At 44.7% G+C, this 17812-nt stretch overlaps 2 protein-coding genes across 3 annotated transcripts in view; one reads left to right on the plus strand and one right to left on the minus strand.

Moving 5' to 3' along the window:
• LOC113578815 (raftlin) overlaps positions 1–9678 on the minus strand; it is a 49032-nt gene extending 39354 nt beyond the window's left edge. Inside the window, exons 1-3 of one of the 2 annotated variants that reach the window (XM_027012285.2) lie at positions 9581–9678; positions 9198–9277; positions 3111–3292 (exon numbers count right to left, since the gene is read on the minus strand). In XM_027012285.2, coding sequence (XP_026868086.2) covers positions 3111–3255 — 145 coding nt within the window. In that variant the 5' untranslated portion in view covers positions 3256–3292; positions 9198–9277; positions 9581–9678. Of the gene's footprint in view, positions 1–3110; positions 3293–9197 lie in introns of both variants that reach the window. The other variant, XM_027012286.2, reaches the window with a different exon arrangement.
• A 3466-nt stretch (positions 9679–13144) lies between these two features.
• LOC113578803 (cysteine-rich venom protein DIS2) lies at positions 13145–16631 on the plus strand. The gene is made up of 6 exons (XM_035526435.1): positions 13145–13204; positions 14629–14719; positions 15658–15800; positions 16101–16186; positions 16315–16397; positions 16600–16631. The coding sequence occupies exons 1-6, from the start codon at positions 13145–13147 to the stop codon at positions 16629–16631; spliced, it is 495 nt and encodes a 164-aa protein (XP_035382328.1).
• The last annotated feature ends 1181 nt before the right edge of the window (positions 16632–17812 follow it).

Here is a 17812-nt window from a genome sequence, read left to right on the forward strand (position 1 = left end):
CACACATGCACACGCACACACGCACACACGCACACATGCCACACCCTGCATTAAAGGTATAATTCACGCAAAAATGCTATGCTGCTAACAATCAGTGAAGGTTATTGAGGGGCTAGCTAGCATTACCATGCGAGACGGTGAGAAAGCACTCGTCTGCAGCCTGCCATCCACCGTCAGCCATGTTAGTGTTTGTGGATGAAGTATTCCTTTAAGGTCTCAGGCTATTAAGCAACTTTGCATATAAATGTGATGTCACACTCTGTAGTCACATCTCACTGGCTTGAATGAAAGATGTGCACAGACTTTCAGTGGTAGGTTTTTTTTTGGTGCGGGGGGGGGGGGGGGTTGGGGGTTGGGGGCAGGATCTTACACCAGGCAAAGAGCAAAAAAAAAAAAACACCTACCTGCCAAGACCTAGTGAACCTGGCAGTAGATACCGGCTGTCAACTTGATAATCAGCTGAGAATTTTCACTACTGCGCTTGCACTGAGAACATGATGGCATTGAGGTGCCATGTGGGTCTCGAATACGTCATGCCAAGCACAGACTGGTAGCTGGAAGCTGAAGATCTGTACTCCAGGGTGCCATAAATAACAGGCTACTACTGCTTTGAGGATGGAAGAGAGGCAAGCTGGCCAGTGTTGGCGCGACACCTGGAGACACAGAGGGTAAAGCGGAGGAAGCTCGGTGCCTTGTAGGGCCGCCCCATACAGACAAAACGTTTTTGATGGTTAGCCCACATTATTCTGCCCCAAATTGTTTATATTTCTGGGATCCCATGAATGTGGCAGCTTTTGAAAATACTCACAGAACACTCTGGAATGTTTGAGAATGGTCACGATCCTGACAGCACTTAATAAAAAATTTTTTAATTTCTCATATCAGACCCATGTGTCTGTGTTGCAAAGCCAAATATCATGACACCAGTTAATGAATGATAAATTGTTCAGGCCTAGGTCCCTGTAGACCCCCCTCCTGTCTAAGTGGGCATTCCAGGGCTGAATTTAAGGCATGCTTGCTACTTGCTTGGCTCGGACTGCTGGCCGAGGAGCTTTTTCCAAGCACGGGTTTCCTGTTCCTTGCCCACTTCGTGTTTTGAGGCACATTCGTGCACATTTGGAGACAGGGATGTGTACAGGGCCTGGAGCTCGACGTGGGCGCGGGTGGCAGGTAAAACACTCTGTGGTGGAATGCACGCTCCCATTCTGCCTGCACCCCGAGCGCAACAGCAATGCTGCAAATGTTCACTCCACCCCTCGGGCAAGTGACCTGGAACCGCACACTCTTCATTTAGTCTAACGTTCAAAAATATGTCATATGCAAGCTATCCTGTTAAATCAATAACTTTGCCCTCCTGACAGTGTGCGACGACATAATTATAACACCTGGCACACTTCACTGCCTGGGTGATTGATTGCTGATTGTAGATTGCTAGATTGCTAGATTGTAATATATTCTGTTTGACTCCAACACGGCGTGCTGCCTACCCTCCGTATACGTCTACTGGGAGATAAATGCATGGATTTGACCATGGAACCATAAACTTGATTAATATTATTAACAAATATGCAATCTGATCTCTCCATTGGAGCATTGCCGGGGATCATTAAGCTTGCTGGGACTTATTGTCCCCACACTATAATAGGTTTTCTGTTCGTACAGCTTAGGGAATATTCTACATTTATATATGCTGATCGTATATGTAAACTAATGGACAGGTTGGGAGAATTACCTCCTTGTAGACAGTTTTCTGATTGGTTAATACAGATGGATGGTCTTGAAACGGTTTTTGATTAGAGAGTCAAAGGGAGTCACAGTACATTTTTATTACCGCAACTTCTTAATAAATAGCTACCAGGATATAAAGTCAACTTAGCCAATGTGTTAATTAAAAAGTTATTTACAGCAGATTTAAATGGTTAATCATCTCTGAACTCACTGAAACATTTTGCGGTAACCTGAGACATGTTGCGCATTGAAACCGTTTACAGTGAATGCGTACAGTGAAATGTGCTAATCAAAACTGCCCTCTCCTGCCCATAAGGCACTGTCCACCAGTGAAGGTCAGATATTGCTGGGCCGTTCTTATTGTTTAGTAGTCCTAATCTGGCCCAGTGTGCCAGCACATTCATTCACGCTGAATAACTAGTACTTGTGGCACCGTCTATGTTGATATGGTCATGCCCATTAAGTGAACTGTTTACTGTATTCTGGAGAGTTAGGGTTAGGGGTGGGAGAGGGGAAACCAGTAAGCTTCAGCGGATTTGCATAACAATTAGTTGCTTTGTTTCCATTCGTTATTAGCAACCTTTGACTTTTTTGGGTGGGGGTGGGGGGTAGTGGTGAAGTATTGCTTTAGATATTACACTAATCCTATTCTAATGTGTTTTTTTCTCAATCAAGATAACAATGTATTCCATAAGAGAGAGAGAGAGAGAGAGAGAGAGAGAGAGAGACAGACAGACAGAGAAGGATACTTTAGCTTTAGCTAAACCTCTGTGTTGATCTGAAAGCTCCATATGGGATTAAAGCGGTCTTTGCCCTGGATTGTCAGTGAGTGCCCTGGCTGGCGATGTTCTGTACGCGTGCCATTCCAGCCTGCTTTTGTGCGCAGTAACACTCTGACAGCTATGTTTAGCAGAATCCCTCTGGAGCTTCGGCCCAACTGCCCCCCCCCCGCTCACAGTCAGTGGGGCTCGGGGTTTGTGCGTAGACCTGCTCCCCACCTCCCCACCTCCCCCGTCCGGAACACCTTTCCCAGCGCCTCACAGCACATGTGCAAGATCACACAGCGCCTCATGAGTGGACAGGCACAGCATGCAGAACCCGCCAGCCAGCTCTGACCAGTCGAGAAGAGAAGCTGAGAGCACACAAGGGCCTTGGAAGGATTTGATGTGATAATTTGCAAGTGTCATCACTTAAAAAAAACAAAAAAAAAACAAAACTGTGAGCATCATCAGTTCAAAGATTTGTGAAAGCATGGCAGAACTGAAGAGTCGTTCTGTTTTTCATCAGGCTGTTATTCTGAAGGCATCTTTAGCATCAAGCCATTGTGCCTGCGCTTAAAGACAGCGCCAGCGTGTGGCCCTGCTGGTGGCACGCGCACTCACCTTCCTTTCCAACCAGAAAGTCCAGGTGGCAGTATGTGTAGGTCACGCCAATCTTGGTCTCCACCTGCGGCCTCTTGAGGGTGGAGTAAATTTTCCCTGGACTGCTGTCCTCTGTCTGACGGATCTTCCTCAGCCCACAGCCCATCTCCCCTACTCCTGTCAGAGTCCGCTTTGATCCGGAACTGACGAGGGACGGAAGAAAGAGAGGGAAATGGAGAGATGGAGAGAGGGAATGTGAGAGAGGGGTAGAGAGAGAGAGGGAGGCAGAGAGAAAGAGAGAAAGATGTAAATTCTGTGGAAGCTGTAGAAGAACCACGTTGCAGATGTTACGGGCACCTTGTTCGGCTTCATAAGGAGTGAAAACGAGGCGTTTACCAAAATGGGCAGTGAGGTACCTTTCTTTAGACCATTGTCGACACGGTATATACCACAGAATCTAAACATACCTTTAAAACTCCCACCGAAGCTCAGTTCTGCTTTTCATTTCACACCTTTGTTAACGACGCCAGCGAATGCTAACAAAGTGAGCTACAAATTAAAGGGGCTTTTTTTTAAGACACCTCTTTATGCGCCACGCACACACGTTTGGTTTTACTAACTTACATTAGTGGTTATTTCACATGAAATAAAAATGGAAACCCCAGCGTCGTCTTTTTTTTTTCCTACCCATAAGCTTCAGAGAGAGAGAGGGAGGGAAAAAAACCGATCCAATTAAAGTCAGCGTAATGACTTCTGATGGGTGCGAGATATATGAATAAATGTAGTAAATGAGCGTTAGGCCGTCGATGGCGTCCATTTCTCCTTGCAGGCAGGATGACGTACACAGACAGACGAGTGGCCGACCCCAGCCCTTCTTCGTCGTACATGCACACGCTCACCGTGGCAACGGTGGACCGATCAGACGAATGCAGGTGACAATCCTGAGCTGAATAAACGGGGGTGGGTGGGGGCAAAAGTACTTTATTATGTTCTTTTCTAATTACACTGCAAGGTCTGGGTCTGGCTCGCTAATCCGGGAGGCGGTGCTGAGCGTGGCCGGGAAAGAAAACGCCGGCTAATGAGGTGAGCGAGGAGAACCGAGAGGTGAGAATCAATCACCGCGGTTTCGGCGGCCGCGCCATTCGCGGAGACGCTGGGGCGAGGAAGCAGATCGAGAGCGAGGCCGGACTTAATTACGAACCTGGCGAGAAGCCGACCCGATTCGTGAATGCTGTCATGAGAACTGATGTTTTCGCCGATGCCTCTATGAGCAGAAGTGTTTTGTTATCAACGGCGGTGCCGAGCCCGTTGGGAAAATGATGTCTCCTGTGCAGCGATCACGTCTGAGGGACGGGTCCCCACCCACCCAAACAAATGAAATGAGCCATGAAGCGCTGCAGGCAGGATGCTGGAAAGCATCCCTAGTGCAGCTTCAGGGAAAAAAAATGGAAATATTTAATCCTGACTTTTTCCTGAATTCTTTTCTTTTTTTTGGCATTTTTTTTTCTGCATGTACTGAACTAATTTCTGTCTGTTTCACTCTGAGCAAGATTTCACTTTCTGAAGCAAGAAACAGAGACATTAGAGGGGGGAGAGGGGGCAAGAATGTTGCAGAACAGGAAACAAAATCTAAATTCTGCCCCAGCCCTCCCTCAGCAGTGATTTCTCGAACTGCTCATCGTCAGAAGGAAGGAGATAGAAGGGGAAATGCAGGCCTCCACAAAAACACGGCTCAGATATTCTGGAGCAGTCTGGAGCGTCTCTCTCTGAAATCTTCGTAGGGGGTTTGGAGCTTCGGATGTGGTCCCTGGAGGTCCTGCTCGGCGTGTAATCCGCCAGAGTGGGAACAGCCTGAACAAAGCAGGGTAGAGAGCCTGGGAGTCCTGCGGGGCTGCATTGAGGGGGGCCGTGTGTGTGTGTCTGTGTATGTGTGTTTGGGGGGTGTGTGTGTGTGTGTGTGTGTGTGTGTGTGTGTGTGTTTGCATAGCCTGCAGAGACGGGGAGGGCACGGAGACAGGGAGGGGCGTGGTATTTTTAGAGCCGGCGAAGAAAGCAGGAGCGTGTTTATGACTTTCAGAGTGACTGCAAGCTTTCTGAAGTTCAGGCACACATTGCCAACAATCTCGACAGCTCTTGCCTCCTAGGCTGACCTCTCCTGGTCTCTCTTTGCCTCTCCTGGTCTCTCCTTGCCTCTCCTGGTCTCTCCTTGCCTCTTCTGGTCTCTCCTGGTCTCTCCTTGCCTCTCCTGGTCTCTCCTTGTCTCTCATTGCCTCTCCTGTTCTCTCCTTGTCTCTCCTCACCTCTCCGTCCACTCCTGTGTTTAAGCAGCGGATGAACATGCTCCCAGGAAATGGATTGCACCCTGGCACACAAAAAATCAAAACAAAAAGGACGGTAGAGATAGAGTGTGTCTTTTGGAGCCCCCGCGATCTGGTCTGTCGGGCTGCAGGAGCCGTAAACCATGACCTCAGTGCCGGTGGCATCCTAGGCGAAGATCACACCTTCCACCAGCACCTCCTGCTCGGCCGGCAGCTATTACATGCTATTACATGAAGATCAACAACACAACCTTTCCCCCCCCCATCATCCATGACCACAGAAGAGTGATTCACCAACCAGCTGGCTGCACTAGCCATGTTTTTTCCAGAAGTTTCTTTTATACCTCCCTGTGTTATTTCTCAAAAGAGTTGCTGTTTTTCTCTCATCTTAGCAGTTAGACATTTGCTTCCCCATCGTGTAATGATCTACAAGTAGCATTTGAGACATTTCAGCTTGTGCGACTAGAGCTTCTGGCTCGACTGTGTCGAACATCTGTGCTGTCCCTCCCTGCACGTTCGGATGCGTGAATCCTTCTCTCGGTGACCTTTCGCCCTTGTAAAGGCCCGAGTCAGGCTGCAGAGGCCCGAGGTGCAGTTTCCTGCCGGTGTCTCCGTCTGATCAGCGGCAGGGCAGATCCCTGAGGCTGGAGGGGGCAAAGTTTCCCAAGTTTGGACTTCCTCTTTCCTTCCTGCCCTTCCTGCCTCCAGCGTGAGACCCCTCACCTGGGTGGGACCAGTATGCACATGCTTGTGTGTGTTTGTGTGTGTGTGTGTGTGTGTGTGTGTGTGTGGGCAGGTCACGTGGTCAGAGAAACAGGACTCCACACACAGGCAGAGCCTGGGCGAGGTGAAGGGGGCATGTGATACACCACATGTTCCCGAGAACATTGAGTCACAGGTACAGCTGACATGTTCAATACAGCTAAAGGAGGCCGAGAGGAATGAGAAGAACAAGGAAGTAGGTAAGAGAATGCAGAACTTGGTTCTGTGCCACACGATTACCGACTCGTGCTAAAAAACCCCCCCCCAAAAAAACAGGCCTTGTTTACAATAGGTGACTTTTCCCAGTCAGACCTGCACCTCTGTCTCATGTCTCTGTTCGGGAGGCTCAGCAGATTAGGGTATGACCAAGAGAAACACATGGCCAGTGTTCCTTTACAAATTAAAGCAGTGTCTGTCTGTTTTTCTGAAGGCCGCACCGGGAGGGGCGAGACACTTCGCCTTTTGTTTGCCACGCACCCAGACAGTCCGTCCGCACAGCGCCGTCTCCAGACCTTACCACAGCCGTGCAGCAAACCCAGACACAGCCCAGGGAATTGCCATGGGAACCGGCCCCTTGACAACGATTTCATACACAGGAGAATAAAGGACAGCAATATCTCTCTCTTTTTTTCTCCCTCTCTCCTTCTCTGCCCTTATCCTTTCTTTCTCTGTTTCACTCTGCCTCTCCCTCTCTGTCTACTGTCCTCTTTATAATTGAGATTTTTGTTCCCCATTCTGGTGGACAAATATATTTCTACTTTGTGATTCAGCTCACAGCTTTACTGGCATAATGGCAGACTATGAAGGAAAGGGGCTAGAGACAGAGAAGTAGTCTATAAAACCAAAATATTATCTCATGAGGCCTATTAAAAGCAAATATTAGGGAACACACACACACACACACACACACACGCTCTGCTTCTTTTCAAAATATCATGTGCACATTCCGGCAAATAATCGGTCTATGATCTAAATTCGCATATGGCCATTTCTTCATTACAGAAAATGGAGGCCGAGTTCTTCCCCTCAGACGGAGTATTGACATGTCCTTCTTCGACATTACAGGATCAATACCACTGCAATTTTCTTGACCACCCATTACAAAGTGAGCCAATCCATCTTTAAAAATATCACCTGTATGTTTTCTGTGGCTGGCTTCTTTCACTGGCCTGTTAAATACTACAAGCCCAAAGCTTGCTGGTACCTCCTCATGGACTTCCTTTAATAGTCTTTCCTATGACACTGCAATGCCAAAGGCTTGGTGTTTTTGTTTGTTTTTTTTGGTCCATGACCTTCCAGCACATCAGGAAAGAAAGGAACATCCTCTTTGCTTGAATCACAGGAGTATAATCCATTGAGAGAGTGGTGGGGTGAAGCACAAATTACCACTCATCTTCCATCGCATCGCGGGGTTAAGGCGACCCAGCGGGCCCCGCGACGACGGCAACACGAAATGACATCTGATTTGCACACTGTCTGCGCTTCCTGTTCTTTTGGAGCAGGAGCTTTGCTCCAGAAACGCAGCAGGAGGAGCTGCTGCCCTAATTACACGTGGCGAGAGAGGGAGCTCTCTCCCCGACGCCTCAGACATGACGAGGGCGAGAAAAAGATACATGGTGAGGAGAGAAAAAAGGGGTAACGCGTTATGTCAGTCATTTCAGAGTCACGTCTGCGCAGCATGGAGTAATTAAGTTTGCAGTGCGCCAAGGCATTCCAATTAGCTAAATTAGATTTAATTGGGCACAAGAGAGGATTCTCTGTCCTAATCAGGTTACCAAAATATTGGAGTTTTTGCTAGCATTAATCACGCAGCCTCAAACATGAGAACAGCTGCTGGCACTAACCTGGATACTGTCTGCAAGATTTACAAAAAGACAAAATTACCAACATCTCCAAACCTACAGTGTGGATCATGTGACACTCCGGGCTTCAATCTCATTAGCATAAGCCCAACACATTCCAGTCAGTTACTAAGTGACAGATGGAACAGGCAGTTAATCATTTTACAGCCTTGGGGAGTATCATTGTATTCATATCAGATTACCAAACCATAGAAAATATGGCTGAACTCTTTATAGTAAATAGTTGAATGATAATAAATGAGCTGACTGATCAGAAAAAACAAACAAAAAACAAACAAAAAACAAAACAAAACATCCACTGTGGAAGGATTAAAGGGAAAAAGGTGCCTAGAAGACACCACAGGGAATCCAAACTTGGCTCAAAGCACTAGTCCAACGTTAGCATGTTCGTGTAGCAAGAAGGGATCTGAAATGTAGGACTTCACAAAGCCTGACACTCTCGCTGACAACTCAACAGGGTTCTAAACTTCAGGCGAACGGAGGCGCGCGCTGGAGAACGGCCGAACCTGAGACGTGTGTAAGAAAAAAGGTCTGCAAGACGTCTGCAAGCGTTTCGCATCTATACGTTAGCGAGGGCGAGCATGATGGACGGTGAGGTGGTGAGCGGCTGCGTCTACACCCGGGGAATGCTCCACCTGGCACGTCCCAGTGCTGGCTGCCTCGCGGGCAGCCACTGGAACTGATTAATGACAGTTTGCCCCTCCAATCCACCCCCATCCCCCATTTCCCCTCCCCCTCCCTCCTGCTCACGAGGACCTCTATTTTCCAGAGCATGCAAACTTGACATGAAGAGCACATATGTCCTCGTTAAAGGGCAAAGGTCAAGTACTTGTGTCAGGTAAGCTTTCTCACAGTTTATTTTCAGGTCATGCCTCACGCATGTGATTCCCAGCAAACCAGATCACTGATCTGTGTGATGGGTCCTGTGAAGAGGGTTTTGTGTGTGTGTGTGTGTGTGTGTGTGTGTGCATGAAAGAAAAAGTGTGACAGGAGTTGCAGTGTAGGAGAGTCATTAAGAGTCGATGCCACTGTTCCCCTGTCCATCACTGCCCCGTGTCCTGCTCTCAGCAAAGTGCAGAGAAACACGCGGTAAATGTCATGGCTGAGCCCAAACTGGGTGCCGCAGAGGCATGACAGACACGGAGAGCAAGAGGCGTGTCACTTACCTGTCGGGAGCCGCAGGTGCTGGAAGTTTGACTCTGATCAGTGAAACGGCGTCGCTGTGAAACGCGCGGACGGCAGTGAGCTGAGATCAGATATGGCACTCGGCAAGAGGAGCAGGCGTGCACGCGAGAAGAAGAAAAAGAACAAGAATGAGAAGAAAAAGAACTCTGTAAATCCTGTGTGAAATCACTGCGGCGGAGAGAGGGGAAGGAAGCCCGGCTCCGGTCTTCTAAATCCCGCTCGGATCGGGGGGCTCAGTCCTCCTCAGGAAGCGAAACAGAGCACGGCAAACACTCTTTGCATGCTCTCGTTTAGGTCATGCTCAAAGTATGTCCGTGCAGTTGTTCTGCAAGCTCAGGAAAACCACATCCTCTGACATATCTACCTCCTCTCTCCTGCTGTGCTCGCACTGTCTGTCGCTGTGCTTCCCCTCCGCTCCCGCGCTCTCTGATTGTCTGAGATGACAGACCACTCTGACCCAGACGTAGCTTAGCCTCGCCACCCTCTCTCTCTCTCTGGCACTCTCCCACACTCTAGACTCCTCAGGCAGCCGTTGCAGTTCCAGCCCACTGACTGAAGAATACATCTGAGTAGGACGCAGGGGTGGGGGGGGGGGGGGTGCGGGGAGCAGGGAAAAGGGGGGAAAGAGGTGGACAGGAGGGAAATGCGGAAGGGAGAGGAGGGAGGTGGGGATAACGGTACAGTTTGGGAATGAGAGGTTTAAATAAGAACAACAAAGACATAATTGCCAAAGAAATGGGAGCAAAAAGAAAAAGGAGGAAAAAAGAAACAGAAGCTCTACAGAGGAGACTTTTGTAGACACAGTGTCACTCACACACACACACACACACTCACACACACACACACACACTCACACACTCACACACACACACACACACACTCACACACACACACACTCACACACACACACACTCACACACACACACACACACACACACTCACACACACACACACACACACACACACACACACACACGCACACACACATGCGCACACACACACACACACACACACACAGGGTATTTGGATGGCTGTGTGTGGGAGACACGAGCTGTTTGGGGGTTCAGAGTGTCTGCATTTGCTCTTTGATGCGGTGAAATATATTTTTAATAAGCCCCAGGCGAGACCCCCTACAGCTGCCAATCCATTATTCAGACCAGTGGGCAGGCTGAGTGGTGACAAGGAATCAGCTCTGTCCCAACCCTCCTCCCAGTTCAGAGCTAATCACAACCCAGAGGAGCCCCGATAGGGTCAGAGACGTCCAGTGCAAGGACAGCCATGTGACCTGACAGCATGCATAAAGACCATCCAAGAGTGCATAAACATCTCCCACGGACTTGGGAATCAAATTAATGATGTGTTTAAGAGGATGTAGGAAAAGGGATCAAACGTGGTGTCACAAGAAGTGCTCATCCTGCTCGCACAGAGGCATACTCTCCTCTCAGCAACTCCCCACCTGACCTGTACATAGAAACCCGAGAGGTAGTGTTCCACCTAGGCAAGAGCTGAACTCAGAGAGCACGATGCACGTGACGGCCCAAGGCCGAAAGGTTTACAAGAGACAGAGGTTCTTGTCCGCTGTAAGTAAATTAAAAAGAATGCAGCAGTGATTATAACTGAGGTCTAACGTGAAAGACAGTGGTGATCTCTCACACTGTAATTACCTCAGTAATAATTTCACAGTCCATCAGATAACAAGGAAGACCCAGGGTATTAGTTAAAAGCATGCTGCACTTGAGAACTCTAATGTTGTCAGTGAATTATCAAAAAAAGTCAGTGTATTATGATCAGGCAAACTGGGCACGACTATTGTTTTAGACCTTTTATTCTATATAACCCTTTGCCAATCACTAACCTGCCAACCATTCACCTCTAACCTCTAGTCACTTAGGGCAGCAATCCCAAGCTGCCGTAGAAATGCAAGATGGTTCTCGTACGACACCAGACATTTTGGACTTAAGGCATGTTGTGGATGATTAGTCATGTGGAGGGCAAGCGATGTCATATAATGTCATAAACCCCAGTTAAGAACAAATGTGGATTTGGAATGACTTTACAAAAATAATGAGTTTTGCAACTACACCATTAGCATCAGTCTCTGTGACTACTAAGTACAAGAATGTTCTGCTCCAATATCAATGCCATACTACCCCCTAGTGTTTAAAGTTTTTAATTCTCATTAAAAGCTTCATGAAAGCCTTGTATGGTTCATTCATCATGAAAGGGACATTCAAGGCTGTGGTACATTTCTACCCGCAAAAGACTGACTACACAGCGCTGGCTTATCAAGACCATGTACCAGGCAGAGCTGTCTGTATGGCCCCTCACCCACAAAATCAGCCCCGAGGATCACTTCGATTAATAGGCAAAAGCGAAGAAAATTTTAGACTGGAAAGATGCAATGCATTTATCTACTGACTAGTTTTCACTGATGGGAACAATGAGAACAGAAATGTCGATGGTATAAAACAATTTATATCCTACAGGAAATAACAGTATCATAACAAGATGTTACTTAAATAAGTGGAAGATTAGGCTTCTTGGTGAGGATTACCTATAAGCAGGTAGCCCATGCACATGGTCTCTCAGATACTGATTATGATTAGTCACATGACAAGTTCCTGCTCAACCCCAGCAGTTCACGGAGTTCTGAAATCATGTGTAGAGTGTGGAAAACACACGCTCACACAAATCCTATCAATAGTTTTAGCTGTTAGCTCAAATATTGCCATAGCAATTACTCTAGCATTTTAAAAGTAACATCTAAAACTATGAAAAATACATAAACAAATATTGACTTGTCTTATTTGCATAATTTCTTTTACATCTATTTAAAAATATCTTTACACCAATTAAAATATTATTTGATGGAGGTGTTACTGAGTCACCCATGTTTGCTTTGTAGATATGAAATCCCTTGAAACTGCTAGGTGCGTTCCAGTACATAGTGTCATTTAGTCAGAGTGGGATTATTGGCACAAGGTAAACAGCCGTGATAAGTATGATTAAGTGTGATTAAGTATGATACACTGCAAGTGTACAGTTCCACTGCTGGTAAAAAACAGCGCAGTCAGATAAAAAGCTCGAGCCGATGAAAAGACCACCATCACTCTTCACGGACGTTTGGGTGTAACCCACAACCACGTTGTCTGGGGGAATATGGCATTGTTGCTTGGTTTATTAGTCCTTAAGGAGGTCTCTCCCATCCATCACAGCATTTATGCGCTGTTGTGGACACAGCAGAATGGTGTGCTCCTTCAGACACACTCCTGCTTGCCTGTTTGCCCCTGATATTCTCCAGCAGTGTTTGCAGATGGGGGACTCATTGTCCTGTATTGGTATTTCTCCGGCTGGGTCACGCTGAATGTCATTAATGACATGGACGTGTTGCGAGGGCCCTGCACATGCGCAGCTGTACATATAAAAAGAGGGAACGCAGCTCCAAATCCACCACACCCGGCACTTCACCTCATATGAGCAGGTACTGTGATTAATCAAATTTGACCTGTTACTAACAGTTACAATAACTTGGGCAGTGACTGCAGTTTTTGGTGACAAAGCAAGAGCAGATACAGTTTAAAAAAACATATTATAGATAAATGCAATATTACAATAAAATAGCAAATACTAGGTAGATGCAATATTTGAGAAATCTTTAAAATAGAAAGATAAAATATTTAAACAATATTTAAAAAACTTAATCACATGTAAATATACAGCTAACCTGCAGAAGGCACAGTGTAAGGAATGTAAGTCTGCCATTCCAGTTTTTTTTTTTTACATTAATTGAATTAGTCCCTACCACTGCATAAGAAAACAGAAAATGACTGTGCCACTACACCAGTGATGCCGTTGCTATGGTCTAAAGTTGTTTCGCATGCTCTCCTTGCTTTGTTGGGACGATGTTAAGAGCAAGATGTTCAGCACAATGTTTATGTGGATCGTGTGCCTACTTATTCTGCTACCAATGGCTTCTGCCTGCACTGTGGTGAGTAGCCAGGAACACACAGAAGCATGTCTACAGCACTTACTGCATGAAGGTCCAAAAGACGCACCAAGAATGGAATCAGCTGTTTATTAGCACTACAATTTGGCTTAGAACTGCTTTACTGAGCTATTTTGGCTTTATTGCAAACTGCTGGATGTATTTTCGCACTTCTTCAAAGGTTAAAACGCAAGCTGTTGTGAATGAAATGCATTGAAGACCATATTAACGTAGTCACCATCAGGTGTTAGTCATTAACAGCCAGCGGCAATTAACACTGCATTAGAAGTATATGTGTTAGCCTCTGAATTAAATTTATATCAATATATCTAATCAATGCATACAATGATAAAAAATCAACCAAAGAAACAGATATGTGATCAGGATATTCAGATGTATTAACTTTGCATGATATGGCCCCTCCCTCTTCCTCAAACGTCTCTCTCTCTCTCTCTCTCTCTCTCTCTCTCTCTCTCTCTCTCTCTCTCTCTCTCTCTCTGTGTGCGTGTGTGTGTTCGTTAGTCTATAGTGCCACGCGCTCTCGTGTCGTCCACCTGATCCTTGCTGTGTGTAATCGTCTTGTGTGTGTATATATGTGTATGTCTCGTGTGTTGTCGTAGGTTTATCGGTGTTTGATGTAATATAGCATATTTGCTAAGTGTAGGTGTTCTGTGTTATTAAAACGTTTGTTTCAATGTGCCTTGTCCCCGCATCCTGCTTAAGACTCGTAGCCGTCACATTAACAATAATCAAATACGCAAAACAGGCAAAATAAAATGTCACAAATACGATGAAATATTATGTCTTATAATTTGCTAAAATTAAAACTAATAAGTTTTGTTTAAAAAATGACATGAACATAAATAATATATAATTTTTCTTACTCCTTTGCCATAATTCTTACTGTCTAGGGACATTAACAGCAAGGTAAGCACGAATCCTATTGCAATTAGTTGGAATTAATTCTATTGCCTAGCTGATCTTGTGATTCTATTTAAATTCTAAAGCCCAAAAGTTAAAATTCCAAGAGAATATTAAAGATGGAACACAATTACAGTTTCTTGAGTCTTTTTCAAAACATATAAACAACAGGAAATTTTACTCATATACCCTATTTCCCACTTTCTTAGTTTTATTAGACAACTGACAGCAGTCGCGATTTTGTATATTTTCCTTCTGAGGACAGGGTGTGTTGGTTACTTCAGCTATACTGTACCTGTAACCACCTAGCTCTTTGTACCATCTTTGTACAGTTTTATTAAACTGTAAAAAAACTGTAGTTAGCCCAGTGAACTGAATCACTCTAGGCATGTTGTGAAACGATTCACCTTCTTGAGCTCAGGTATAATGAGCCAAGTTTCAGATAGCCATGAGATGCGCCATGTGATGCGCCATGTGACGTGATAAGCGGCTGTCTCCGCCTGCAGAGCTGGAGCAAGGAGGTGGCAGCATCTTCTCAGGACTGGGCCAACACCTGTGCCATGGCCCATGGGCCACCCAGCAGCCGCATGATCAGAGGTAGGCCAGCTGTTATTCAACCGATTCTGCGTTTAACATCAAAAGATATCGATGAACTAAAAAAAAAGTTTCTTGAGGTTTTGTATGATTTAGATCCACATTTTAAAAATTCAGACTGGATTAAATTGTGAAAATTTTGAGATGACACTTCCATCCGTGGCTGGATTAACCGTATACATGCTGCAGATTATATTAGATTAGATTAGGATGCCATGAGCGCACGGGGCCTGCAGCAATTTAAAAAGTGTGAATCATTTTTTGCCATTTACTTCATCCAAATGTATGCCATCTCATGAGAGAGAGCAAAAAATAGTTTAGCATTTCATCATATAAGGTAGCAAAATATATTAAATGATCTCCTATGTATCTTCTAGGAAATTTGACAATGGGTCTTGCAAATTAAAATTGCAGCAAGAGAAATAAGCGCAAACTAATGAATGTATAAAACTCATAAATTAGCCATGTATTTCAGATGTGGTCAAGCAACCGTCTTTTGTTCCGACTCTTTTGGTTTATTAGAATCAGCGTAGGTGTTCTATCACTGCTTCATTATACTGCCATTGTTTTTAGAATCCTTACATAAAATCTTCCTTTTAAGGGAACCCTGATTTTTTCTTTTCTTTTGGGGACTCTGACTTGTCTTTTGATGGATAGGATGCGTTTGCTGCTTCAGTTACTTCCACACTTACCTGTCATCGCTTTTGTTTCGTGTCAGTCCAACCATCAAATTTCCAACTTGCTAACACAATAAAGCAGAAGAGTGCAGTTATTATTTAATTTGATTTATTTTACTCTAAAATGTGTTTATTTTTCACAGCTAATTGATTAAATGAAAAGCAGCGGATTAAAATCACAAAATGAGAAAGGATAACGATTTGGACACTGATTCAGTACAAAGTAAACAAAGCTCTTTTTCTGTGTGTTTTGTGAACCTGCAGGATATCAAATGGGTGAGAACCTTTTCCAGAGCACTACACCGCTTACGTGGACTGACGTTGTGACGGCATGGCACAGTGAATACAAGAACTACAAATACGGTTTTGGATCAATCAATGGGAAATCGATAGGCCATTATACCCAGGTAATTATTTTATCCATTAGTTATACCAGGTTATGTATTACAAAAGTTTATTCCCTTACAAATGATTATGGAGCTACATTGAGATAACATTATTATCTGTTTGGGGTTGTCATTGTATCGATAATAAGGAACTGGCAGTTACTTTTTCGTGCATAATTATATACCTGGTCCAGCATTGGCTCAGCATGGCTATATAAGAGAAGACTATCTTAAGACTAGGGACAGGTGATTGACTTGAAAAGAATCTTTAGCTGAAGTAGTGTTTATCCTGATGCGATCCTGTTTCTCTTCCCGTTAAAGGTGGTGTGGTACAGCTCATACAAGGTTGGCTGCGGTATTGCCAAGTGTGGTGACCGCTATTTCTACTCGTGCCGTTACTACCGAGCGTACGTAACTGCCCCCTACTGTACCTTTTAGACCACTGTTCCAATATGTGGTGTCATGATCTCGTTGGGGGTTTGTTTCCCGGGCTATGAATGTGTTAATAATAAGCTATCATTGCCTTTGTAAACAGAGGGAATTTCAATGGTGTGGCTCCGTACACAGAGGGAGTGCCCTGCTCTGCCTGCCCACAAGCTTGTGAAGACAAACTCTGCAGTAAGTGTCATTACACAGCTTACTGTCTACCTCAGCGTAGAATTGATCAAATACCACTGTGAGGAAAACATTACTGCGAGTCATTGTATCACTTCATAACAAATGTGACCAAAAGAATTTTAGACTTACACTTTGATGTACAGAATGCAATTATTGCTCTGGGGACTGACCTTTTCATTGCTTTTTGTTTTTCTTTTTACTGCTAACCCATGCCCTCACATTGACACTGCCTGAAATTGCCCTAGATTAAAACAACAGGGGATGTGTAAGTACTACATTGTGAAAAAGTACTGCACTGCTCTGTGTCTGTGTTCTGACAAGATCATCCCTGTTGGCAAAAAATAAACGCAGACCTGTAAGGGCTGCCATTGTGGTTATTAGACGTTGAACATGTGAAGCTTTGATTGGAGCACATGTCTTGAAAAATAATCAAATCTAAACCTTTAGTTAAATAATTTTTCTTATATACTTTTCTGCCACTTCTAAAACATTATAACCATCATAAATGTTTGCATTCATGTTGCACCAAAAGGATTAGCAGATGTCACTTTCTGTTCTTGTAAAGCACAATAGTTGCACATCACGTTATAACTGGGCACAACATGTAAAGTCTCTGCTATCTCTCTTCATCTTAAGGCAAGAATCAGGAATAAACATGATACTCATATCGCCTTTTGTCAGTTATTATACATTTTGGAAAGGTCTGATTTCAGACTGTACTACATTGTATAGTTATGTAAATATCCTATCTTTAATTGTTGCTTGTTTACTCTGCAACTATGCGGTTGGAGTAAGCAAACAACATGTTACCTGTAGCATCGCTGGTCCCACAACAAGCCTTTATTTGTTTATTTAATTTATGGGGCATTCAGACTAAATATAGTCTTATGTGAGCGGCAATCGAAACAGCATGAAGCCTCGCAAGGAAGACAGCGTGAGTGATGTGTATTACTTTTCATTAAAAGAAGAAAGATTTGCTTGGGAGCATGGGATGCAAGCACAATGTAATTAGGTACAGGAATAATTTGTTCACCTATAAGCGGGCTATTACTATGTAACTGGGTTATAATATGTTGTAATACAGTAAACTACCAGCAGATGACTCCGTTGTACAATGGTTTGTGACTCGTTCGTATGAATTAATTTCACAAATAGGCTACTGATGCATCCACTGCTTATAATGAATATTTGAGAGCACGCAGAAAAAAAGAATATTGTACAAATCATTCGTTTCGACTACAATGTGAAAATAAGCATGCTTACAGTCACTAAATGAATCCGGTGGAAGATTTTATTCGAGATGCTGAATAAAACAGCCACGCAACTGAGAATGAATCACACATGGTAGCTAGATATGGGGTTAAGTGTCTGAATAAGATAGCAGCGCCGGGTTATGACCATGACGCTCATAATTC

This window comes from Electrophorus electricus, chromosome 5 (genome assembly GCF_013358815.1).
Source record: "Electrophorus electricus isolate fEleEle1 chromosome 5, fEleEle1.pri, whole genome shotgun sequence".
Taxonomy (NCBI): Eukaryota; Metazoa; Chordata; class Actinopteri; order Gymnotiformes; family Gymnotidae; genus Electrophorus; species Electrophorus electricus.

Excerpts from the sequence above, each read along its gene's own strand:
- LOC113578803 (XM_035526435.1), top strand. The coding sequence starts at position 13,145 with ATGTTTATGTGGATCGTGTGCCTACTTATTCTGCTACCAATGGCTTCT. Across the intron at positions 13,205-14,628 it reads TGGCTTCTGCCTGCACTGTG|AGCTGGAGCAAGGAGGTGGC; the intron begins GTGAGTAGCCAG and ends CTCCGCCTGCAG. Across the intron at positions 15,801-16,100 it reads CGATAGGCCATTATACCCAG|GTGGTGTGGTACAGCTCATA; the intron begins GTAATTATTTTA and ends TTCCCGTTAAAG.